This window comes from Theropithecus gelada, chromosome 9 (genome assembly GCF_003255815.1).
Source record: "Theropithecus gelada isolate Dixy chromosome 9, Tgel_1.0, whole genome shotgun sequence".
Taxonomy (NCBI): Eukaryota; Metazoa; Chordata; class Mammalia; order Primates; family Cercopithecidae; genus Theropithecus; species Theropithecus gelada.
This window is the reverse complement of record NC_037677.1, coordinates 111,769,662-111,796,969: the sequence shown is the minus strand read 5'-3', so window position 1 is coordinate 111,796,969 and position 27,308 is coordinate 111,769,662. Positions and strand designations below refer to the sequence as shown.

General features: G+C 33.3%; 1 protein-coding gene across 1 annotated transcript in view; it reads right to left on the bottom strand.

The window, feature by feature from the left end:
• The window catches only part of ATRNL1 (attractin like 1), an 831,601-nt gene that overhangs the window by 739,681 nt on the left and 64,612 nt on the right, over positions 1–27,308 (bottom strand). The window contains exon 8 of the mRNA XM_025396530.1: positions 22,787–23,042. Coding sequence (XP_025252315.1) covers positions 22,787–23,042 — 256 coding nt within the window. The remainder of the gene's footprint in view (positions 1–22,786; positions 23,043–27,308) is intronic.

Sequence of the window (27,308 nt, the reverse complement as noted above, 5' to 3'; positions counted from 1 at the left end):
CAAAAACTAAAAAACTGGGTACAGAAGAAACATACTTCAACAGATTAAAAGCCATATACAACAAACCCACAGCTAGTATCGTAATAAATGGGGAAAAACTGAAAGCCTTTCCTCTAATATCTGGAATATGACAGGATCCTTTCGTCACTTTTATTCAACATAGTACTGGATGTCCTAGCTACAGCAATTAGACAAGAGAAAGAAATAAAGGACATCCTAATTAGAAAGGAGGAAATCGAGTTTTTCCTTGTTTCTAGATTATATGATCTTATATTTAGAAAACCTAAAGACTCCAAAAACTATTGGAACTGATAAACATATCCAGTAATGTTGCAGGGATACAAAATCAAGGACAAAAAAACAGTAGCATTTCTATATGGCAACAGTGAACAATCTAAAAAAGAAACCAAAAAAAAAGTAATCCTATTTAAAATAGCTACAATTAAAATAAAATGTCTGGGAATTAACCAAAGAAGTGAAAGATCTCTACAATTAAAATTATAAGACACTGATGAAAGAAATTGAAGAGAACACACAAAAAATGGAAATATCCCACGTTCACGGATTGGAAAAATATTGTTAAAATGTCCAAACTACCCAAAGGATCTATAGATTAAACATTAACAGCATGATTGCCTATCAAAATACTAACAACATTCTTCACAGAAATAAAATAATCCTAAAATTTATATGAAACCACAAAAGACCCAGAATAGCCAAAGCCATCCTGAGCAAAAAGAACAAAACAGGAGGCATCACATTACTGGACTTGAAATTATATTACAAAGCCATAGTAGTCAAAACAGCATTGTACTGGCATAAGAACAGAAATATAGACCAATGGAACAGAATAGAGACTCCAGAAATAAATTCACACATTTACAGTCAACTTGTTTTTTACAAGGGTGTCAAGAACATACATTGAGGAAAGGACAGTCTCTTCAATAAATGGTTCTGGGAAAACTGGATATCCGTACACAGAAGAATGAAGCTAGACCCCTATCTCTCACCATATACGAAAATAAAATCAAAATGGATTAAAGACTTACATCTAACACGTGAAACTATGAAAATACTAGAAGAAAACACTGGAGAAACACTCCAGGACATTGGTCTGGGCAGATTTCTTGAGTATAACCTCAAAGGCACAGGTAACCAAAGCAAAAAATGGGCAAATGCATTGCATCAAGCTAAAAAAGTCTTCTGCACAGCAAAGGAAACAATCAACACAGTGAAGAGACAACCCGCAGAATGAGAGAAAATATTTTCAAAGTACCCTCTGACAAGGGATTAATAACCAGAATATACAAAATTGTCAAACAACTGAAAAGGGGAAAAGGATCTTATTTTTAAATAGACAAAAGATCTGAATGGAACTTTTCTCAAAAGACAACATATGTTATTAGCCCGTTTTCACACTGCTATTAAGAACTGCCCAAGACTGAGTAATTTATAAAGGAAAGGGGTTTAATTGACGCACAGTTCAGCATGGCTGAGGAGGCCTCAGGGAACTTGCAATCATGGTGGAAGGTGAAGGGGAAGGAAGGCACCTTCTTCAAATGGTGGCAGGGAGAATAATGAACACAGGAGGAACTACGAAATACTTACAAAACCATCAGATCTCATGAGAACTCACTCATTATATATATAATGAGAACAGCATGCGGGAAGCTGCTCCCATGATGTAATTACCTCTACCTGGTCTCTCCCTTGATACGTGGGGATTGTGGAGAATATGGGGATTACAATTCAATTGAGATTTCGGTAGGGACACAAAGCCTAATCATATCAATATAAAAGTGGCAAACAGGTATAGGAAAAAATACTAATCATCAGATAAATACAAATCAAAATTATAATGAGATATCATCTCACTCCAGTTAAAATGGCTTTTATCCAAAAGACAGGCAATAATGCTGGTAAGGATGTGGAGAAAGGAGAATCCTCATACACTGCGGGTGATAATATAAATTAGTACAACCACTATGAAGAACAGTTTGGGGTTCCTAAAAAACTAAAAATAGAACTACCACATGATCCAGCAATACCACTGCTGGATATATATCCAAAAGAAAGAAAATCTGTATATCAAAGAGTTATCTGTATTCCCATGTTTATTGCAGCACTATTCACAATAGCAAAGCTATGAAAGCAACCTAAGCGTACATCAACAGATGAACGGATAAAGAAAATGCTGTACATATACACAATGGAACATTATTTAACCATAAAAAATTAATGAAATCCTGTCATCTGCAACCACACGGATGAAACTGAAGGGCACTGTTAAGTGAAATAAACCAGACACAGACAAATATCACACGTTCTCACTTATATGTGGAAGCTAAAAATAGTTGAATTTACGGATATAAAGAGTGGAATGATAGTTACTAGAAGCTGGGAAAGGTAGCAGAGAGCAGGGGACAAAGTGAGGCTGGTTAATGTGTACAAAAATACAGACAGAATGAATAAGAGCTAGTATTTGGTAGCAAAATAGGGTGACTACAGTTAACAATAATTTATTGTATATTTTTATTAGGTTGGTGCAAAAGCAGTAAATAACTAAAGAAGTAGAACTGAAATGTTCCTAACACAAAGAAATAATAACGGGTTGAAGTGATAGATATCCCAATTACCCTGATGTGATCATTACACATTGTATGCCTCTATCAAAACATCACATGTATCTCATAAACATATACAACTATTATGTGCCCATAATAATCAAAAATAAAAAATGTTGTAAAATAAGTACAAATTACAGGGAGTGCATATTTCTTCCAAACAAATAAAATGTCTAAAATATATAAAATAAAAGAATGGCTGCTTTTTAAGGCACTGATATGTCCATCAATGAAAGAATATTAAGCAGATACAGAAAAATGAGAATTTTCTGAATATGAATGCACATTAAAACTTTTTAATATAGTCAATGCAAATTTTCAAAGATATGTATTTTATAGTTCCTGAATAGTTTAAAAGCATATGGTTTAATAATTCACTTAGTAAAACTAAAAACATTTAGTAAGTAAAAAAAAAAATGTATACAATTTTAATTGGAGCCTTTGTCACACTGGCAAAACAGTTTGCTAAAATGATAGTCATGTGTTCCTTAACAACAAGGATACGTTCTGAGAAATGCACTGTTAAGCAATTTCATCACTATGTGAACATCACAGAGTATACTTCTACAAACCTAAATGGTATAGCCTACTACATACATAGGCTGTGTGGTATAGCCTATTGCTCCTGAACGAAAAACCCGTATAGCATGTTGTTGTACTGAATACTGTAGCTAATTAGAACACAATGGTATTCGTGTAGCTAAACATATAGAAAAGCTATAGTAAAAGCATGGTGCAAAAAATTAAAAATGGTATACCTGTATAGGACACTTACCATGAATGAAGCTTGCAGGACTAGAAGTTGCTCTGGATGAGTCAATGGGTAAGTGGTGAGTGAATGTGAAGGCCTAGGACATTACTGTATACTACTATAGAATTTATAATCACTGTATACTTAGTCAACACTAAATTTATTTTTAAAATATTTTTCTCCTTTCAATAATAAATTAACCTTAGCTTACTATAAATTTTTACTTATAAACTTTTTAATGTTTTAACTTTTTGATCCTTCTGTAATAACAGCCTAAAACACAAACATATTTTACAGCTATAAAAATTTTTTCCCTTATATCCTTATTATATAAGCTTTTTCCTATTTTTTAATTTTGTATTTTATATTTTTGAGTTTTTTGCTAAAAACAAAGACACACACACATTAGCATAGGCCTACACAAAGTCAGGATCATCAACATCACTGTCTTCCACCTCCACATCTTGTCCCACTGGGAGGTCTTCAGGGGCATTCATATGCATGGAGCTCTCATCTCCTATGATAATAATGCCTTCTTCTGGAATACTTCCTGCCTAAGGCTATTTTACAGGTTTTTTTTTCTTGTAAGTAGGAGGAGTACACTCTAAAGTAACAATAAAAAGCAAACACATAAATCACTAACGTAGTTATTATCAGCATCAAATATTATGTACTATAGATAATTGTATGTGCCATACTTCTGTATGACTGGCAGTGAAATAGGTTTCTTTACACCAACATCACCTCAAACACATGAGTAGTGCATTGCACTACCACATTTTGACAGCTACATCATCTCCAGGGATAGCAATTTTTCAGTTCCAGCATAATCTTATGAGACCTCCATCATATATTCAGTCTGTGATTAACTGAAATATTATGCATGGCATAACTGTATTTTACTCATTATATTGATACTGTTTTATTTTACTTAATTATTCCTAAAAAGGTCTGCACAAATGAAACTCTACCACAAATGCCAAGCCTAATTGCAACATACAACAAAATTTTGCTTTTTGTGATTCCTATGATTGAACTGTTTTTAAACTGGAGATTTCTCCTATTAAAAACTCCTATTTCCCATCACTTAATACATCTGTTCTATGGATCTATTTTCAGACACCAGTGTGCTAAAAATCAATGCCCAATCTACACTTAAAATTCACCACAGAATTTTTAAAAACATGTGATATTAAGAGCAGAGGAGAAACTCATAGTATCACTAAATTTAATTTAAAAACTACCTTTCTGAAAAAATCTAATGATTTTTAGATCAAAAGGAAAAAAAGTTAACATTAAATGACATTAATAATGGCTTCCCAACTATACCTCCAAAATTCTTAAAACATGAAAAATACTAAAGCAAAACATTAATATTATACTCACCTTGAGACTCACATTGAGATTCTTAGAAAGTTTATGAGGTATTGCTAACCGAAAGTGAAATAAATTTCCCTCAGGACCAACCCAGAAGAGCTTTATGGTCCAAGTTAGTAAAACCATCCACATAATTCCCCTCTGAGATTTGTAGATTCCCCAAAAGCCATAATTCTAAGTATAACAAAAAAGGACAAACTGACATTTCCTTTACTGCCACAGCAAATTCAAGGGAATTCTGAAAATCTTCACTTAAATATATATTCCACATAACCAAATATGAAAAAACATGTATCTACTTCTTCTATTTTTGCATTTTATTTGCAAATAATTTCAAAAGTGCAAGAATAGCCAAAGAACTCCCCATACACATATACCTGTCATTCAGATTCCCTAAGTGTCAACATTTTTCCCATTTATCATTAGTTCATTCTCCCTCTCTCTCTTCCTTCCTCTCCCTTTCTCCCTCTCCCTCCCTTCCCCTTCCCCTCTCCTCCCCCTTCCCCGCCCTTTGCCTCTCCCTCTCTCCCAGTTGTATACATCATTCTTATTGCCCCTAATACTTTGGTATGTATTTCTTAAGAACAGGCTGGGTGCGGTGGCTCCACTGCCTATAATCCCAGCACTTTGGGAGACCGAGGTGGGTGGATCTCAAGGTCAGGAGACCAAGACCATCCTAGTTAGCATGGTGAAACCCCATCTCTACTAAAAATTAAAAAAAAATAAACCGGGCGCGCTGGCGCGCGTCTGTAGTCCCAGCTACTCAGGAGACTGAGGCAGGAGAATCACTTGAACCCGGGAAGCGAAGGCTGCAGTGAGCCAAGATCACTCCAGCCTAGGCTACAGAGGAAGACTCTGTCTCTCCCCAAAAAAAAAAAAAAAAAAAAAGCACCCTTTCTATTATACATAACCATATTGCAGTTATCACCTTTAAGAAAGTTAACATTTGTACAATACTTTAATGTATCTATACATTTTAATTTTGTGAACTGAGTACATAATGTCCTTCATAGCGTTTTTTAATTTTTCATCCAGCACAGAATCCAGTCTGGAATCACCAGTTCTCATGCATTTGTTGTCACCATGTTGTGCACCAGTGGTCAACAACCAGTTGTCATGTCTTGTAAGCTTCCTTTAATCCGGAACAATTTTTCAACCCTTCTTTCTCTCCCAAAACATGGATATTTTTGAAGAATAAAGCCAACCGTCCCTCTTTTTAGATGGCATATTCTTTATCTGAAGTTTGTGATATTGCTTCACGATTAGCTTCAGGTTAGGCATTCCTAGTCACAATACTGTAAGGTGGGGGTTGGCAAGCTATGTCCTGTGGGGTCAAACCTACTCTGCCGCTCATTTTTTTAAAAAGAAAAAAAAAAAAAAAGAAAAAAAAGAAAAAAAAATTATTCCCACCAATAGTGTACAAGGACTCCCTGTTTTCCACATCCTCACCAATACCTGCTATCTTTTGTCTCTTTTATAGCCATTCTAACAGGTGTGAGGGGATAGGTCATAGATAATTGTAGTTTTAATATGCATTTCCCTGATGACTAGTAATATTGAGCATTTTTTTCATACACCTGTTGGCCATTTTTATCTTTTGCTTTATAAATTTTTTTATTTTTAATTTTTACGGTTACACAGATGTATATATTTATGGGTTCCATGAGATGTTTTGAAACAAACATACATTGCATAATAATCACATCAAACATTTATTCATTTCTTTGTTACAAACAATCCAATTCTACTGTATTATTTTAAAATGTACAATAAACTGTTGTTGACTAGTTACTGTTGTGCTATCAAATACTAGACTTTACTCATTCTATATATATTTTTTCACCCATTAATCATCCTCACATCCCCACCAACGACCCTTCCCAGCCTCTAGTAACCATCATTCTACTATCTCCATGAGTTTTTTATTTGTAGCTCCCACAAATAAGTGAGAACATGCAGTTTTCTTTCTGTGCCTGGCTTATTTCACTTAATGATTTCCAGTTCCATCCATGTTGCAAATGACAGGGTTGCATTCTTTTTTATGGCTGAATGGTACTCCATTGTATATATGTACCATTTTTTCTTTATCCATTCCTCTGTTGATGGACACTTACGTTGCTTCCAAATCTTGGCTATGATGAGTAGTACTGCAACAAACATGGGAGTGTAGGTATCTCTTCACTATAATGATCTTCTTTCTTTTGGGTATGTATCTAGCAGTGAGATTTCTGGGTCATTTAGTAACTCTATTTTTAGTTTTTTTGAGGAACCTCCAAACTGTTCTCCATCGTGGTTGTACTAATTTACGTTCCCACCAATAATGTATGAGGGCTCCCTTTTCTCCACAACCTTGCCAGCGTTTCTTATCATTTGTATGTCTTCTTTGAGAAATGTCTACTTAGATCCTTTGCCAATTTTTTAATCAGGTTGTTTTAAGTTGTTTATATATTTTGGATATTAACCTCTTATCAGATGTTTAATTTGTGAACATTTTCCCCCTTTCCATAAAACGCCTCTTTGTTCTGTTCACTCAGTTACTTATCTATGGCTTGCTGTCACCCTGTAATGGCAGAATTGAATAGATGAGACAGAAACTGCATAGTCTACCAAGTTCAAAATATTTACTATTTGAACTTTTACAGAACTGGTTTTCAGAACTCTACCACATGTAATGTCTCTTTCTGTAGGTATTATATGCAAAGGCACATAGTGTCCAATTCCCCTTAGTTTGTGATGTTAATTTTGATCACTCAGACAAGTTATTGACAGGTTTCTCTACTGTGTAGTTACGATTTTTCTCCTGCACCTTATCAGCAATCTATAGGGGAGACTTAAATGCCATGCACATCTCATTAAAAAACTTCATACCCACTCCCACAGAATTAACATCCATTGACGATTCTTTCCCATACCAACTTTTACTACGACTTTTGCAAAATGATTTTTCAACTCCAGCTATGACAGTCTGCACTCTATGTAGAGGCTTCCCTTCTCTGTATTTGTACCTGTCTGCTCTCAGTGTAAGTTTATGCATTCCTATATTTTCAATAGTTTTTAATGCACTTCATTCCTAAATTATTTTAATGCTCAAATTGTCCCATGTTTTACCAATGGGATCCCCTAGAAGGTGACTCCTGTGTTCTTTTGACATGACCCATCATTTTCTTGAGCCTTTCCTTAATTTGATATAACAAGATATACTCAGCTTATCTTTACTTTCCTTCTCTCACTCATAGAATAAGCAAGTCCTCCAAGGAGCCCTGCTTCCTTTTCATAGGAAATATTACAAACCAGATCTGGGAATATGAGTGTTCTGTGTACTCATGACTACTGGGGTGTCTTAGCTTCTGGGGCCTTTCAGAAGAATCTACAACTATGTATTAACCTATTTATTTATGCATCTACACATCTATGTATCTATTTATCTAAGTAACCATAAACTCATACTGATACCTCCTATTGCAATCCATCCAGGGCAGGATTCTTCCTTGACTTCCCCATTTCATATCTGCCAGTCTCATCTTCCACATGGAGAACTCTGGTTCCCAAAAACAATACATTTACTTATTTTTCAGTCTAAAAATATATCTAAAACAATTTCAGAATTGCTTCACCTACACCTTCAAAAAACAAACCTGAAAGATTTGTTTACAGTCCTTCCTCACATCTACACCTAGTCTGAGAGCATATAGTCAAATACTGTGTTCAAAAATCACTTGCATTAGTTCTGTTCACCCACTTTCAGAATGATTATCCTATTCATTTGAAACACAGTTGGGTTCATTTGTTTCAGCTTACATTGTTTTATTTTTTTCTTCCTTTTTTATTTAATTGTTCAATATGTAAATGATTAATATGCTTCTAAAAATCAATGCTTCTAAAAGTCAAGACTACTTTTTAAAAGAGTAAACACAGGTAAATATACTTTCATATAATATATTTACCATACCATTCTCTACCACCACTTGTAAATAACCAACATATTTGTTTTCTGGTTTATCTTTCCTGTGTTCATTTTTGCTCAAATAAGCATGCATAACTATATTTTACTTCCCTTACACAAAAAGTAGCACATGTATATATATTACTACTTCATAGTTAGTGTGTATATATATAGTTGTGTATATATAGTTATATGCATAGTTTTGTGTGTGTGTGTGTGTGTGTATAAAACCTTGCACTGGAGATAGTGCGCACCCTTGTTTTGCTCTTGAAGTCAATAGAAATGCTTTTTTCCATTATGAAGTATAAGATGCTAGCTTTGGGATTGAAACATATTTATTATGTTCATATAGTAGCCATCTATTCCCATTTTCTCAAGTGTTTTTATTAGAAATGTGATTTAATAACAATGGAAATAATCACATCATTTTTCTTCTTTGACCTACTAGTATAGTGAGTTTTATTAATATATTTCATAATAGTAATCCTTGGATGCCTGGTTATATATCCCACTTAATTAATGATCCTTATCTATTAATGTGTATTTTATTATTAAGTGGGATATATAACCAGGCATCCAAGGATGGTTATTATAAAATATATTAATAAAACTCCACACACATTAAGACAAGAATGTGTTGGAGTATTCATTTTATTTAGAATTTTGTGTTGATATTTGAGGGGGAAAGGTTTTATTTAATTTTTAATCATATAGATATGTAAATTTTCTATTTCTGTGTAGTGGGTTTAAGTGGTAATGTTATACTTCCCTTGTAAAACAAATTTGGAAGTTTTCCTTCCTTTTTTATTCTCTGAAACAACCTACACAGCATTGAGACTATCCTGCTATTAAGATTTTGCTAAATTTATTCTGTGGTATCATCTAGGCCTGGTGCTTTCTCCACTTTTTCTATGGAAAGTGTTTTATGTAAACTTTCTATATTTATTGGGTTCAATTTGGAAAATTGCTACTTTCTATGAAATAATTCATTTCTTCAACATTTTCAGATTTAACTGCATTGGTGTACAAGATAGTTTATTATTTTAATATCCTATCAATATTCATTCTCCCTTGTCATTTCTTCTTTTGTGCATTTGTGCTTGCTCTCTCATTTCTTGATTAAATGAACTGCTGGCTTGTCTTTTTTTTTTTCAAAAAAATTAATCTATTTTTCTGTTCTTACATCATTAATTTCAGCTCTTATTTTTATTTTCCTAGTTACGTAAAAAGGTACGCAAAAGTCTTTATTTGTTGTTTTAGCTATTTTTTTTCTAGCTTTTTGAATTGGGAATGTGGTGCATTTATTTTCATTCATATTAATATAGTTGTTTAATATTATAAATATACTTCTGATAACTGCTCTAAATGTATCCCATAAATTTTTATATGTGTTGCTTTTACCATCACTACTTTTCAGAAATTCTGTAATTTTTCCTTGTATTTCCCCATTCACCCAACAGAAAGATTTTATTTAATATTCAGGTGTTCATTTTCAATACTTCCATTCTTGGGAAACGACTAATTTTTTATATAGTCAGTCAATTTTTGTGGGTTTTCCATGTGCACTTGAAAAGATAACATTCTCTATAATCAGGCTGTATTGTTCGATATACATCCTTAACTTCAACTTTATTAGTTACATTGTTTAGATTTTTTAAGGTATTTTCTTATTTTTATCTTGTCATGTATTGACAATAATGATGGACCTGTTTTGTACTGAAGTGACACTGTTTCTCTTTACTGCCTGTGGTTTCTGTTTTCTATAGGTGGTTGCTGGGTTGTCTGGTATATAGGTAAATTCTTCTAATACATATGATATCAATTTGGTGAATTGTGGGTTTTAGTAATTATAAGGTATTCTTGTCTCGTATAATGTTTCGATATTCCCTACTGTCTTATTGTAATCATTCACCTATGAAATCCTTATCTGTTCATTTTCATCGTTTCTGAATCAATATGTTATAAATGTCTCCTAAATAATGCATAGATTTGGGTTTTGTTTTATGCAGCAAGTTGAAATGTTTTGTTTTAATAAGCAAGTTAATCCCATTCCCATGTACTGATATTATGGTGAATCTCAACTCTGTCACAGAATTTTATGTTACAATTACTGTGTGTATTATAACGCATTTTTCTGAGTTTTTTTTCCTATTTGATATTTGCTTTTATTTCTTTTGGTATGTAAGAACATTTCTATCTTTGTTACAGTGTTTTCCTTTGTGCATATACCTTGCATAGTGCCCTTAATTCTCATCTTTCTTACCTAATTTTATTATCTGTTCTGTCAGTTTTAATCCTCAGTATACCTAGAACAATAGTCATCAGCATTTATCATGGTTCAATGGCTCCTTTTAGTTGCTTTATCACATCATGTTATAAGGAATTTACACAATAAAAAAGTGTAAGTCAAAAACTACCTTTTGCAGATTCCAAAAAGAATTTAAATATAGCAAACCTCTTTGTATTAAAGAAGTGTTGGGGCATATAAACATAATAAAAAATGAAACCATATTGTTCACTCATTGAATCTTTGAATTTCAAAAAATTCATTTAGGATATCATTTCCGGAAGATCCATGGTCTGAGATTTAAGTAAATGATCAATTACACTATCACCAGAGTTTACAGTGTGCTGTCTCTTTGCATTGTTATTTGTCTCTCTGCATTCATCTTCTTCTTTGTCTAATAACTGTGAAAGATCTTTCAACTTTTTACTAGTATGGGCAGAAAATGAAAAATTCTAAATTCTCAACTGTGTTCAACAAAAAATAAAAGTGGGCTACAATGATGGTACTTTGTCTTCTTGTATGCCTTCTTTAAAGGAATTAAAATACTTTGGGCACTAAAATAATACAACTAAAGGATGACAGTTTTTTTCACTGTGGCATCATCTTTCTAAAAAGCTTGTTTTATTGTTAATTTTTAGCATAGTTGGAAATAACTGATAAGCAATGAAGTAGTTCCTAAAATGATAAATAGCAAAATGCTTCAGAACATAGAAAATAACAACATTTAAATTCTACAGTGTATCTTAGATTTTTAATTAAAAGAATGCAACAGACCCATCGGGTAATTACAGCCAGAACATTTTATTCTGATTTTTTTAACAAGTAAATGTTCTCTTTGTTCTTTGAAAGACTTCTAAGAAAAAATAAAATGTATAAAATAATAGTCTTCACAAATAGGTAGGTCTGCTCAGAAAACAAACTGAAAACTAAAATTGGGTCCAACAGACCTTGATGGGATATCAAGTGTTAAATGGCATCTTTTGATTCCTATCTATTACATATGCAGCTGTCAATGTTCTTATCTTTGATTTCCCCTTTCCTCTCCCTTCTCTCATTTTTAACTGCATTGTTTCTACTTGGACAGAACGTGTAACATTTACACACTTAGTTGTCTACCCATATTCCCACCGTTATTTTAGTCTTAGCTCTAAAATTAAGTATGTGAAATGTTTTCCAACAATCTTTTACCTGAAGTGTTCCCATTTATCTGTTCATTAGATGAAGCTCATTCTCCAGGACAGGGATTGGAAAATTACAGCCCATTAACTCCACCAATTGCTTTTGTAAATCAGGTTTTATTGGACATAGCCACACTCACCCTTTTATGCAATTTATACTGTTTGTATACAGTTTCAGTGGAAGAACTGAGTAGTGACAACAGAGTCAACAGAACTTAGCAGGGTACAAAGCCTAAATTACTTATTATCTGAATCCTTACCTAAAAACATCTGCACACTTCTACCCTAGTATATAAATTTCTCAGGTAAGGGCACACACATACAGTATTAACTGAGTTTTTCTATGTTCAAAATTATTTTTGATAGCCTTGACACCTGAGGTACAATTTGGCAAGACATAAAACCCTTGGTCTATACTTTCTTAAGTCTCTTGAAAATTTTGTTCCATGGTTGCTTTGATCTGTATGTTGTTTTTGAAAAATCTGATACTAGTCTAATCTCTTGCTTGTAAGATATTTCATCTTTCTGCTGGAAAATCCTAAGGATTCTTTTCTTCACCTCTTAAAATGCAATAGTTTATCAGGATATGTCTCAAAATGGCTACGGTGGATATATTTTACCAGGTACCAAACCGAAAAGCTCAAAAGCAAGGAAATGGGTAAATAAATTGTGGTAGAGTTATACAACGAATAAAATACTAAATATAAAGAAGTTAATTGCAGCAATATATAATGACATAGATGAATCTTGGTAATAATCGTAGTAAACAAAATCAAAGAAAGCCTGAGAAAATGGCATAAATACGACCTTTTTATAAAGGTCAAATACAAGCAAATTGGATGATATGCGCATGTATATGTGATAAAGCTACTTTTAAAAACAAATATACAATAAGAATTTCTGGATTTCAGAATAATGGAAAGTTGAAAACAAAAAATTCAACATTTTTTTTAAATGAACATGATTTTAAAGAGAAAACTTAAAGGAATACAGCAAATGGGCTTTTTAAAAAATAAATATCCTCCCATCAAATACACTTCAGGGGTATTTTGCTAGTAAGATACAATTACTTCTACGTTGATAGCATAATAACCAACAAAAGTTGAGTCTGAGTTAGCATAATTCAAAAAGAAATTTAAAAGAATATACAACAAAAAGATTTTCTTTAATAAACAGGAAGACATACATAAATAAGGGTGCTGCGTATTAAAAAATTAGAACAGCTACTCTTGAAAGATGATAAATATATCAATCTTTAGCATTAAGAGAAAATGCAACATTAAAGATGACCATGTGATATTAAAATTTAAAAATTCAAGAATAAGCATAGTAGAAATGGAGTGAAGGACCTAATTCCGTGCTATTCTGAAATGTTTATACTTCTGCCAACATTTTTCTCCACTTATAAAGTGTGAAATCCTCTCACAAGACACTTCTTCCTCTCAACTTCCAGAATAAGAACATATTAAGGATCATTTTGGTCAAAAGTTATATTTGAATCTCTAAAAAGTCAATAGTAGCTACTATATCAGCCAGGGTTCTGACAGGAAATAAACAATGTGCTCAAAATAATTATAAAGTATCTAATAAAAGGCTATTTATAAAGGTATGACCAGGGCAATATCCTGAGACCTACCACAACAGGAAGCCTTTACCACCCATTGGCCTTAAAAAAGCAAGAGGAGGGAGTGTTTCCAGAATTCCTAGAGAATAGCTATATGAAGACACCTGACAGTTCGGCCTTCAATAGAGCAACACAACTAACCCAAGGTTATCCAGCAGGGAGAAAGTTGGTGGAATAAAATACCTCAACTCCACTCATCTCCCACCATCAGATCTACCATCACTGGCTCAGCCTACCTGGAAGCCAGAAGGCATGGAAACAGGATGGAAAAAAATAAAAGGTGGATGTGGAGAGACAAATGGAGAACATCAAGCACAGCATATTATGAGTTACCACTAGAAGGAGAATAATAATTATGTATAGTACACAATTTAAATAAGTTGGTTAATATACTAAAAACAAAGTGTGAAACACAGATTCACACTTTTAAGGAAAGTATGCTGAAAACCCTATTTATTCATCCACAAATATTTATCAAGCATTTAATATATGGCCCTTTACTAGAAAGTATACACACAGGAGGTATGTTGCAGAATTCCTGCTCTAAAACTTCTTAGAAAAAGAACATAATTTTTTTTAGAAAAAAAAGAGAGTACCCATATAAAACAGCATATATGTAATTAATAAACAATGGAAATTTATTTCTAACAGTCCAGAAACTAGGAATTTCAAAATCAAGGTGCTGGCAGATTTGGTGTCTGCTGAGAGCTACGCTCTGCTTCAAGATGGTGTCTTGTTTGCTATGTCCTCCAGAGGGGAAGAATGCTGTGTCCTCACATGATGGAAGCATGGAAGGCAAAAGGGACCCAGCTAGCTCCCTCCAGCACTTTTTGTAAGGCACTAATCCATTCATGACAGCAGAGTCATCCTGACTTAATTACATCCCAAAAAGCCCCACCTCTTAATACTACCACACTGGGGATTAGGTTTCAACATGAATTTTGGAGGGGACATACTCAAACTGTAACATGTCATATTCATTTAAAAACAAAAGGACACAGGAGCTTAGAGGAAAATAAAACATCTTCCAGAAAATGAAAAATGCAGGAAATAAAGCTGTGGATTAACAAGTCTTTTCATCACTATACAATTATGAAGGCCACTTCCACTCTGTGACAAACAAAAGCATGTAGAACCTTTACTGCAAGCTGATTCCTTCATTATACATTTTCTGGATTTTTCCAATAATTTTGAACATAAATCTTGTTGTCACTGTCACACCTAAGCACTTGATAACCCGACATCACTTTTAGAAGCTGTACTCTAGGATGCTCTCACAAAAAAGTTCCCTTCCTTGGCCAGGCACAGTGGCTCATGCCTGTACTCCCAACACTTTGGGAGGTCGAAGCAGGCAGATCACTTCAGCTCAGGAGTTCGAGACAGGCATGGCGAAACCCCATCTCTACTAAAAATACAAAAATTAGCTGGGTGTAGTGGTGCATGCCTATAATCCCAACCACTTGGGAGGCTGAGGTGGGAGGATCACTTGAACCCAGGAGGCAGAGGCTTCAGTGAGCTGAGATAGTGCCACTGCATTCCAGCCCCTGTGACAGAGTCAGACTCTGTCTCAAAAAAAAAAAAAAAAGGCACAGCTCCCTTCCAGATTTCTTTGTGTATGCTTCACACAAGCTATTTTCTTAAGTATTCTGTTGTCTTACCTCTATAAACATTTTCATATTAATCAAGCCACACTGGATGACACAGTACTTTGTAATCTCAGAACTTTGGGATGTCAAAACAGGCAGATCACTTGAGCTCAGGATTGCGAGACAGGCATGGAAAAACCCCATTTCTACTAAAAATGGGTGGGTTCTCTACTAAGAATGGGTGGGTTTTGGAGACATAGTCCATGGGACACATCAACTGACAGGGTTAATAGTTAAAGAAGAAAATTTCAGAGATTATGTGTCAATTATAGCCTAGACCCTTAAATGGCTGCCTTCTCATCCTCGTATCGCTTCTCAACTCCCCTAACAGTGTTACCTACACTTTCTCAAATAAAATTATTTCACTGAAATCTTTGTCTCATTGTCTGCTTCTGTAAAAATCCAAGCTAAAAAGGATCCTACATTTCTTGACAGTTTCTGCTCACTTTGTGCTTTCCTTTTCAAACACATTTCCTTGAAAAAGCTGGCTCCACCCATCATTTCCACTTCTACTCCTCTCATTCCCTATTAAATCCAATATTGTGAGACTTTCATCCCACCAATACACCGAAACTGTTCCTGTCAAGATCACCAATGACTGCACAGTGCTAAATTCAATGATCAGTCCTTAGTAATCATCGTGCTTGAAGCATCAGCAGAATGTGGCTCCGTTGATTACTTTCTCACTTCATATTATTTCTGCACTTGGCTTACACTTCACCGTACTGTTCCTTGCTTATCTTCCTTTTCTCCCCTACCTCTTATTATTTGGGGACCCTATAGCTCAATCCTTTTATTCTCCTTTTTATTTACAACCACTTCATTAGTGATCTGATCTAGTCTCTTGGCTTTAAGAACTCCCAAGAACTCCCAAATGTACACCTTCAGCCCAAACCGTTCTCTCTAGGACTCCAGTAAGAATATGGTACTTTAGTAGAAAGTATACACACAAGGAGGTATACTGCAGAATTCCTGCTCTAAAACTTCTTAGAAAAAGAATATAAATTTAAAAAAAAAAAAAAAAAGAGCACCTGTAGCAGCATATACATCCAACTGTCTGCTTGACATTTTCTCTTTGACATCTAGTGGCTATCTCAAGTACAACATGTCCAAACTCAACTTCTCATCTTCAAAACACCTTCGCCCCAAACCTGCTTCACAATCTTCTACATATCAGTTGATGGCAATTTCATCTTTCCAGCTGCTCAGGCCAAAAATTTTGCAATCACCCTTGGTTTCTCTCTTTTATCTCATACTCTACACCTAAACCCTCAGCAAATACTATTGGCTCTACTTTTTTAAAAAATCAAACAAATCAACTAATTCTCACCATCATTTTTGGACCAGATTCCCGTTAACAATTTCCTAACTATCCTCTTCCTGTTCTTTCTTCCATAAAGTTTATTTACAACATGCAGCCAAAACAATTCACATAAAAATTATCTCATTTGCTCTGATCAAAATCTTGCAGTGTTTCCCCATTTCACTCAGATGAAAGACAAAGGCCATACAAAAACCTGGTGATCTAGCTCCTTATTACTTTTCTAATCTCATCGCTTAAGTTTTATTCTCCTGCTCTCACTCTTCTCTAGACTCCATATTATCCCTTAAACATGCCAAACATGTTCTCACCTTACAGTCTTTGTACTAGCTGTTCCCACTTCCAAGGAACACCATTCTCCCAGATATCTATACAGCAAACTCCTTCATTCCTTTAAGTCTTTGCTCAAAATTCACTTTCTCATTGAGGCCTATCCCGGCCTTCCTATTTTAAAATGTAGCCACCTCCCACCCCTAGTAGTTTCAACTGCCTTGCCTTGCTCTATTTCTAAAAAACGTATTATCTACCAACAAATCATATGCATGCTTATTATGTTTATTATATGTATGCCTGTGCTAGAAATAAGTCCTGCAAAGATAACGCTAAATGCCTGATGCACCATTTGCTGATATCCATTACTGCATGTTCCTAGAATCAAATAGAATCAGAAATGTACTCCTATAAGCCACAAACTCAATCCAATGTTTGGAGATACTCCTTAGCTCAAAAGATACCCTAAAACACATGAAACAGTGATGTCAATGCCATAAACAGCTATAGATATCTACAGTCTCAACAGTTAGAAAGTATTCTCTAGTATCTTAGATTATTTTAATGTTAATGTGTAATGCTCAAACTAACATAATTAAAGATAAGTAAATCAGATGGTTTCTTTGTTCTAGATCAGATTATGACAAAATCTCCAAGGATATTTCATAGTACTGGTACAGAACCAGCAATACCTCACAACTATTTGCAATGTTATTAAAAGTTGAATAAGTGATCATTTTGAGGTATATTAAGTGAAAGTTTATCTCTTTTTAAAATGTCTACATTATGGTGAAATCAATATCCTTCATCAGAATATATTTCAGAGTAAATTTTTAATCTAGTAAAATACCCTGTTTTCATGAATTACCCTGCTATATTTTTGGCTTACTTTTCAGTTACCTTCCCCACAATACTAGTTAAAAAGATAATCTGTTTTTTAATACAAAAACATTTAGGTTCTTAATTTTCTAGAAACTTCAAACATGTAAGGATATTTAAAGTAAATCCAACCTGCATTTGGGTAGCTAATACCATTAAAATCAGTCAGGAAGAAGAGGCTAAACTAGCATCACAGCATAGTAGTTCTAAAAAAAAAAAAAAAAAGGAAAAACACAAAAAACTAGTCTCTGTGGAGATAACAAGCATTTACCTTATAACTAAGATAATAAATCACCCCCTCCTTATATTCAAAGCAGCCCTACTTAATATAGTATCATTCCCTAAAGCAGCACTTTTCTGTAGTGAACTTAATTATTCTGACAGCATCTTTAAACTACATTTACCCATCCTTTTGTACTCTTTTCTTTGAAAGTGCTATAGATTATCTTATGACACCACTAACTTTCAACATGTAAGCAGCAAATTCAAAATGCATTACGGATAAGTAAAGTAATATATTAATTTTTCTACTAAGAAATAATTTTACAAGAAATTTGTTGGGTTTTGCTTTGTACTTCGATAATTCACAGAATGTTAAACTGCTCATGGCTTATCTATTATTCTTATAAAACTCATCAATAATGTATTCTTCCCATTTTCATCTTACACTACATTCTTAAGTATGCCTGACAAGTAACACAGTTAGTAAGACAAAAATCAAGCCAAAAATACCCTGCTGATAAATTTATTTAGATACAATATTTTGGTTGTAGAATAAGCCAAAAGAAACTCAATATAAAAATATGTTTAGATTATCTAAACCTGAATTGGCATTCTGTAATCAGATTATCCCAAATCAAACAAAAATCTACCAGCAGATGAATATATCAGCTAACAACCTATATTAATATTTATCACTAATAGTTGATCAGAATAAACCCATCGTGCTTTCCTGGCCACCCTCGGAAAGCATAACCACCATTACGTCTGATGGCTGAATGGGACGAACATTCAATAAAGGAAACTATGAAGTACATGAAATATATTCGGCAAACTGTGAATTATAAACTATATTCAGTAAGGATGACATATACTAATCAGGTGGCCTAGAGATTCCATTTTAATGGCCAACACTGAAGGTGGGCCCATGTAGGTATAAGATTAGAGAGTATCTATATATATAAAGTCAAGATCCTTGAAGATGTACATCCTCAATGAAAAAGTGAGTTTTTAAAAATATGCTCCGTGGAGGCAGAAAGATAGCATCTATTTCAGCCTTGGTTCCACATAAACAAAACAACTGTTCCCCCTGGGAACTCTGGGCCATTTACTAGATATCACGCTACTTTGGGGCATGAATTTTCCCTATATAAAATGTCCAAAAAAAATTATATGCCAAATTTCAATTTAAGTTGGATCAGGGTTGCTAGGGCCCTAGAAGCATACTCTCTCTCTCTTAAGAGCAGGTGTAGGCAAAGTAAGGCCCAAAGGCTAAATCTAGCCCACCACCTGTTTTTGTAAATAAAATTTTTATTGAACATAACCATGCCCATTTGTTTATGTATTGCCTATGGCAACTTTCATGCTACAAGGCAGAGTTAATTAGTTGTGACAGAGATTGTATGACCAATAAAGCCTAAGAAATTTACTATCTGGTCCTTTATAGATGCCTTTTGCTGACCCCTGTAAGTAAATGTAATACTTACTGTTTAATTTATTTATAATATAAAATGATAGCATTATATCATCGTGTTTGAAACAAAACAAAAATAACTAAAACACTGGAAAACAGTATCCTATAAATTGGAGGCTAATCAAAGAATAAGAGTATTGCTTAACTTTAGACTAAGTTAAGTACTCATTATAAAATTTCAAAAGTCAAAACCTGTGTTTCAAGGACAAATATGGTGACAGTTTAGTTCTGAATCTCCCCCATCCTCCCTGGAAAAAGAAATAGATAACAAAAGGAAAACATGGGGAAAGTGGATGAAGTGAAAGGAAAAGAAAATTACATTTCCAGAGAAATTATAAGGGTAAAAAAAAAAAAAAATCCTCATAAAGTCCAGATTAGGTATGAATGTACAAACATCAAGTGCAACCAAAAGAGCTAAACAGAAGCAGCCACAAAATTGCTGAAAGGGTGATGAGAAACAAGTAGCATAGAGGAAACTAATGGAAGCAGATCTCAAAACTTACCATACCCATCCCACAAAAAAATAAAACAAAGTAAGGGGAAGGAGAGCCCTAAACGTGTGAAGAGGTATAATTAAAAACAAATCAACAAAAAAGGCAAGAATTACTTTTGAAAATACAAGACATGCACAGGAAATTTACCAAAAAAAAGGAATCACAAAGCAAAATTCAACTCTCTCATATACAAGAAATACATTTTTTTTAAAAAGTGATTCTAAAACACTAAACAATCATAACCATAAAGGGATGAGCAAAAGTATACTAGGAAAAGACTGAACAAAAAAACAAAACAACGGCAATATTAATAATGGATGAGGTAGAATTCAGGTCAAGAAAACATTAAACAACAAATCACTTTATAATATTAAGTAATACAATTTACAATAAACACATAACAGTTATTAATATCTGTAACAGCAACTTCTATAAAACATAAATTCCAGAATATATAAGGAGAAATAGGAAAAACAGACTAACACTTTAAAATTTTACTTCAACTTTCACAGCAAGATAGATCAAGAACAAAAAATACTAAGTCAGTAATAGAAGGCCTAACAATATAATCACTAAAGTCAATATTATAAATAAATAATATCAAACTCCATACCTTGATATTATTGGATTTATCTTCTTCTCAAGTGCCTATCAAATATTTATGAAAACTGAGCCACAAAGAAAATTTGAATAAATTTAAAAAGTAGAAATAATACCAACATTTCCTGAGCACTATAAAACCAAAAATTAATAGCAAAATCAGAAAATTGTCTTTCTACATAGAACATCTGTTAACTGATTCAAAAGTTGGAATAACTCAGCCACACGTCTGCCTCAACATTATCATAAGTTTGTTATGACAATAATGTATGTAAGCAAGCGTATTCAACGTAGCATTGCTTATTAACCATCACCCTCCAATGTGTTCCCATCAATAGCCATTCTCCTCTGATTACTTCTATTTTCTCAGCAAAATAAGAACTAAGGTCATCAATTGAGAGTGATGATAGAGAAGGAAGTGTCTGAAACTTGAGGAGAGAGGAAAAGGTATGAAATAGTCATCCAGGAGAGCTGGGAGAGAGACCAAGCTAGACTGGCAAAAGTTTCAGATGTCATTAAGGGCCAACTTGACATGAGTAATTATAAACTTACAGCTAAGTAAGTACCAGACATCATTTAAAAAAAAACAACTTGAGAATGGTAATTACGAAATTTAAAGCTGGGTAGGTTTAGAAGTATGGGTAGGGTTAGAAGTACAGATAAAAAAGGTAGGGTTAGAAATATGGACAAAAAAGAGTGAGAGAGTGGAAGAACTGATAGTCTCAACAGACTAAAGGCTCTGGTAAGGTCAAAGAATTATCAGAGTGTGGGCACTAGAAATAGTAAGCTGGAGAGATCTGTGGTACTTGAAAAGTAAGATATTTCAAATGGAAATTATGGACTCATTGTACTGGAATAACAAGGTCTGGAACGTAACAATGGAGAGAGTGGCTCAAGGAGGATGGAAAACAAAATCTTTTGTTAGATCAAGAAATTGAAAGGCCAGGTAGGAGAAGTACTTAAGTGCATATTTACAACATAAAAATATCTGCCTTATGTATTCTGGACACAGTGACAGTAAGCCAGAAACTAAAATCCTCAAGAAATAAAACACAGCCATCTGAGAGCAAAAGATGAGTGCAGGAAGGTGAAGTAATAGGTGTTATATTCTGATGATGTAAGAGTCAAAGCCAGGCAATTTAAAGGAGGAGGAATTGAGAATAGAGTGAAAATGGCAACAAGAAGTAAAGGGGATATGTAACCCACCTTCAACCCAGCTGTACTGAGAATATGTAAACAAAAACAGCCATCACTTGAAAGGACTGCAAGGGAAACAGTGGAATATTTTGAAGGGGAGTCTCGGTCAGGAAACGAGTTTTCTCATTAAGTCTGAACAAGGACTCTAAATAGTTGTATATATAGTTGTCCATACACAAAAGAGCCAAGAATTTGAGTTCATAATACTGGCCAGAGCCAGAGAAGAATTATTTTCTTGAATCTGAATAACCACCATGGGGTATATATTTGTAAACAAACTAAAAACAATAAAAAAGGTTACCACTGTTTTAAAAAATGTTATAAATAATTCAAAAAAATTAAGTACCAGAAAAACAAAAAGGAGTAAAGGTACAGTAGAGAAACTCACATGCAGATTGCCCTAGTCACCTTCACCTTCAAGTAACAGATAATAATCTCTTGTAGAAGCCAGCAGACTATCCTTGAGAAGCTGACTTTAAAGAAGTAATACATACATAAAGATATAACAGTAAGATTAGAAATAGAATGCTAAAAATGAAAAATCTTGAAATCATGCAATGCATAGTAAAGAGATTGGGATAGTTTCATTGCTTGGTTCATAAATAAAATCCAAAGAAATAGCACCACCTACTGGAATTTCACATATTTTTTTAAAAATTCACAAATCTTAGAAAATGAGACTATTATGTAATATTTCCCCTCATTTGGTTAGAAAGGTAACCTTAAATATTAAAGAACAAAATATAACATAATCAAAAAAGTTTATATTAAAAATTACCAATTCTCAGCTTATAATTTCAATCTCAAATAACTCACCATTTTGACTAAATTAATATGAAGATTTTATTAAAGAGAAAAACATTCCCAATCAATAAAGAAATTACAATTTTTAAGTAACTCACAGATATGGTATTCCTGTATGCTGCTTGTATAACCATATATTGCAGAATATCCAAATATTATGATCATGACAACATCTCTACTATCCAACTCCATAATATGTGCGGAATGTCCCTCCACAGCATACTGCTGACCATGTCCAAGAACAGTAGGAGTTTTTGTACTCCATGACTGACTATGTATGTTAAAAACCCATAATTCATCTGTGACATTGCCATCATTTGTTTCAATTCTGCCTCCATACATAAAGATGTTTTCCTGTAAATTAAAATACATATATTAATAGACAAAATAATGTTATATCTTAAAACATATTAATTAAAAATAAAGGTTAAATTTACATAAAATTTTAGTAATTGCTCACAACATGCATAAGGCATTGTTCTTATTTGTAAAAAGTAATAAGAACACATGAATAATGACAACTAATGCTTTTATATACAAAAAGGGGGGAAGAGCAAAGCTTTCAAAAAGCTACTTTAAAATATATTTTTTAACTATTACTTTATATACTCAATTAAGTATACTTTTAATTATCATACAGGAAGAGAACACTAAACTACGGCTTTAAGAATGGAAAACACAATAAGCTAATCAAGAACTTAAAATTTATGGGTGAGGTAGTCCTATAACAAAGAATAATGTACTCCTCCCATATAACTGAAAAGTAACAAACTAAGTTGCTGATTAATGTTACTCATAGTCTTTTCAATATTCGAATCATCTGAGTCCCCAGTGGTTACGTTTGAATTTTACCATCTCCTTGTACTGCTTTGTGCTATTCTCAGTTATGCACTGTTTTCGTCAAGTGCTCTTCACCAAAAAGGCATATCACATTTGTGCATCACATAGAGTACACCTCTGTTACCATTTCTAATGGCTATGGACAGACACCACATGCCTTCAGTTCACCTTTGGTAAATCCTTGTAGAACTTTTAAATTATACAAATTATTTCAAATGTATATGATGGAAATAAATGATGTAAATTATCATTATTTCAACAAATTAGAAATAGAAAAAAAATTTTCCAACCTGACAAAAGATATTTAAGGAAACCCACAGCTAACATTATACCTAACAGTGAAAGACTAGATACATTTCCCTAAGGTCAGGAACAAGATGAGCATGCCTGCTTTTGCCATTTATATTCAACTTTATACTGGATGTTCCAGCTAGAGCAAAAACTAAATAAAGACATCCAGCTTGGAAAGAAGAAGTAAAATATTTCTATTTGCAGATGATCTGATCTTGTATATAGAAAAGTCCTTAAAAATTAAAAAAAACCACTTAGAGCTAATAAATGAATCAGCAATATTACAGAACATAAGATCAACGTACAAAAAGTAAATTGCATTTCTATACACTTGCAATGAACAACCCAAAATGAAACTGGGAAAATAATTACATTGACAAAAGCATCCAAAAGAATAAAATATTTATGAATAAATTTAATAAAGGAAGTCCAAAACTTATACTCTGAAAATTACAAAACACTGTTTAAATAAATTTTTTAAAGATATAAATAAATGAAAAAACATCCCATGTTTATGGGTCTGAAGACTTAACATTGTTAAGATAATACTCTCTAAATTGATTAAGAGGATAATACTCTCCAAATTGATCTCAGATTCAACATATCCCTATCAAAATCTCAGCTGGCTTCTTTGTAGAAACTGACAAATTGATTCCAAAATTCATATGAAATTGCAAGGGATGCAGAACATCAGAACATTCTTGTAAAAGAACAAAACTGGAGTACTCACATTTCTCAAAAACTTACTGCAAAGCAAAAGTAATCAAGATAGGCTGGGCATGGTGGCTCACGACTATAATCCCAGCACTTTGAAAGTCTGAGGCAAGTGGATCACTTGAGGTCAGGAGTTCAAAACCAGCCTGGCCAACATGGTGAAACCCCATCTCTACTAAAACTACAAAAAAATTAGCTGGGCGTGGTAGCAGGCACCTATAATCCCAGCTACTCAGGAGGCTGAGGCAGGACAATCGCTTGAACCCAGGAGGCGGAGGTTGCAGTGAGCCGAGATTACACCACTGCACTCCAGCCTAGGTGATAGAGCAAGACTCTGTCTCAAAAAAAAAAAAAAAAAAAAAAGTAATCAAGACAGAGTGATACTGGGATAAATCAATGGAATAGAACTGAGAGTCCAGAAATAAACCCATACATCTAAGGCCAATTGATTTTTGACAAGAGTACCAAGACCATTCAAAGATAAAAAAAAAAAAAACAGGTCTTGTGAACAAATGGTGCTAGAACTGGATAGTCACATGCAAAAAAAAAAAAAAAAAAAAAAAAAAAGACCTTGCACCCTTACTGCATACTATATACAAAACTTAACTCAAAATAAGTCAAACAACTAAATGCAAGAATCAAAGCTATAAAACTCTTAAAAGAAAAAAAATTGGGTTAAGTCTTTATGACCTGAGATTTGGCAGTGAATTATTAAATACGACACCAAAACACAAGCAATAAAAGGAAAAAAGCTAAATTGGACTTTATCAAAATAAAGTCTAATTTTTTGTGTTTAAAGAGATAACATCAAGAAAGTGAAAACAGCACATGAAATGGGTGAAAATATTTGCAAATTATATACCTGATAATGGCTTGCATCTGGAACATATAAAGAATTCTTACAACTCAATAATAAAAAGACAACCTAATTTTAAAATGAGCAAAGGACTTGAATAGACATTTCTCCAAAGACAATATACAAATGGCCAAAAAGCACACAAAAAGATGCCCAACATCATTAGTTAACAGGGAAATACAAATCAAAACCACAATGAGATAACACCTCACCCCACTAGGATGGCAATAATCAAAAAAGAAGATACTATTAAGTGTTGGCAAGGATGTATAGAAATAGAAACCTTCATATATGGCTGGTGGGAATGTAAAATGATGCAGCAGCTTTGGGAAACATTCTGTCAGTTCTTCAAAAAGCTAATTTGACCCAGTAAGTCCACCCCTATGTATATACTCAAAGAAATGAAAACATATGTCCAGACAAAATCTTACACAGAAATGTTGTTAGTAGCATTATTCATAATAGCCAAAAGGTGGAAACAAGTCAAATGTCCTCAACCGATAAATAAACATGTTATATATCCATACAATGTAATATTATTTAGCCATAAAAAGAAATGAAGAAGTACTGATATATTCTACAACATGGATAAACCTTGAAATTACGCTAAGTGAAATATGGTAATCATAAAATACATAGTATATGACTTCATTTATATGAAATGTCCAGCATGGACCAATATATAGGGAAAGAAAGTAGCTTTGTGACTGCTTAAGGCTAGAGAAGATGAGGAAGTCTGGGGTGATACCTAAAGGGTACAAAGTTTCTTCATGAAGTGGTGAAAATATTCTAAAAATGATTACACAACTCTGCAATCTTACACAAATATGCAACAAATGGTTGCACAACTCTGAATATACTAAAAACCACTGAATTGTACACTTTAAATGAGTGAACTGTGTGGTATATCAATTATATCTCAGTAAAGGGAAATAAAGAAAAAATAAAACAAGACAAAAAATGTATCTATATGTTTTCATATGTAGAAATATTTTTATTTTACTTTTAAAACACACAAATGTATGGATAAACAGGTGGTAGTTTGTTCTTTATACTGCTCCCATGCTTTCCAATTTTTTTAAAACAGCACAGAAAACATATAAATTCATATTTAGATGGCCTAGCCAAAGGCCACAAAATACATGAATTTTTATTGATTCAAAATGAACACCAATTAAGGGTCCTGTCATTTTAATCATGCTAAATTTATGAATCCCACAAATACATAAAAATAACTAATGTCAATACAATCCCTGTCAAAATCCCAACATTTTTGCAGAAATAGAAAACTCAACCCTAAAATTCATATAGACTTTCAAGGGGCCCTGAATAGCCAAAACAATCTTGAAAAATAAAAACAAAGTAGGAAGTATTACACTTCTTAACTTCAAAACTTATTAAAAAGCTACAGTAATCAAAATAGTATGGTACTAGCATAAAGACAGACATATAGATCAGTAGAATAAAATAGAGAGTCCAGAAAAAAAAAAACACCTCATATATATGGTCAAATGACTTTCAGCTAGGGTGCCAAGACCATTTAATCGAAAAAGGCAGTTTTTTTTAAACAAATGATGTTGGGGAAACTGGCTATCCACATGCAAAGGAATGAAAATGGACCCTTACATCAGACACAATTAACTTAAAATACAACAAAAACCTAAACCTAAGAACTAAAACTTTAAAACTCTTAAGCGAAAATATAGAGGAAAAGCTTCATGACATTGGATCTAGCAATGATTTCTTGTACATGACACAAAAGCATAGGTAACAAAAGAAAAAATAGATAAATTAAACTATATCAAAATTAAAAATTTTGTGCATCAGAGGACACTCTCAACAAAGTGAAAAGACAGCCCATAAAGGGGGAAAATATCTTGAAATCATATTCTGATAAAGTGTTAATACCATAATATATA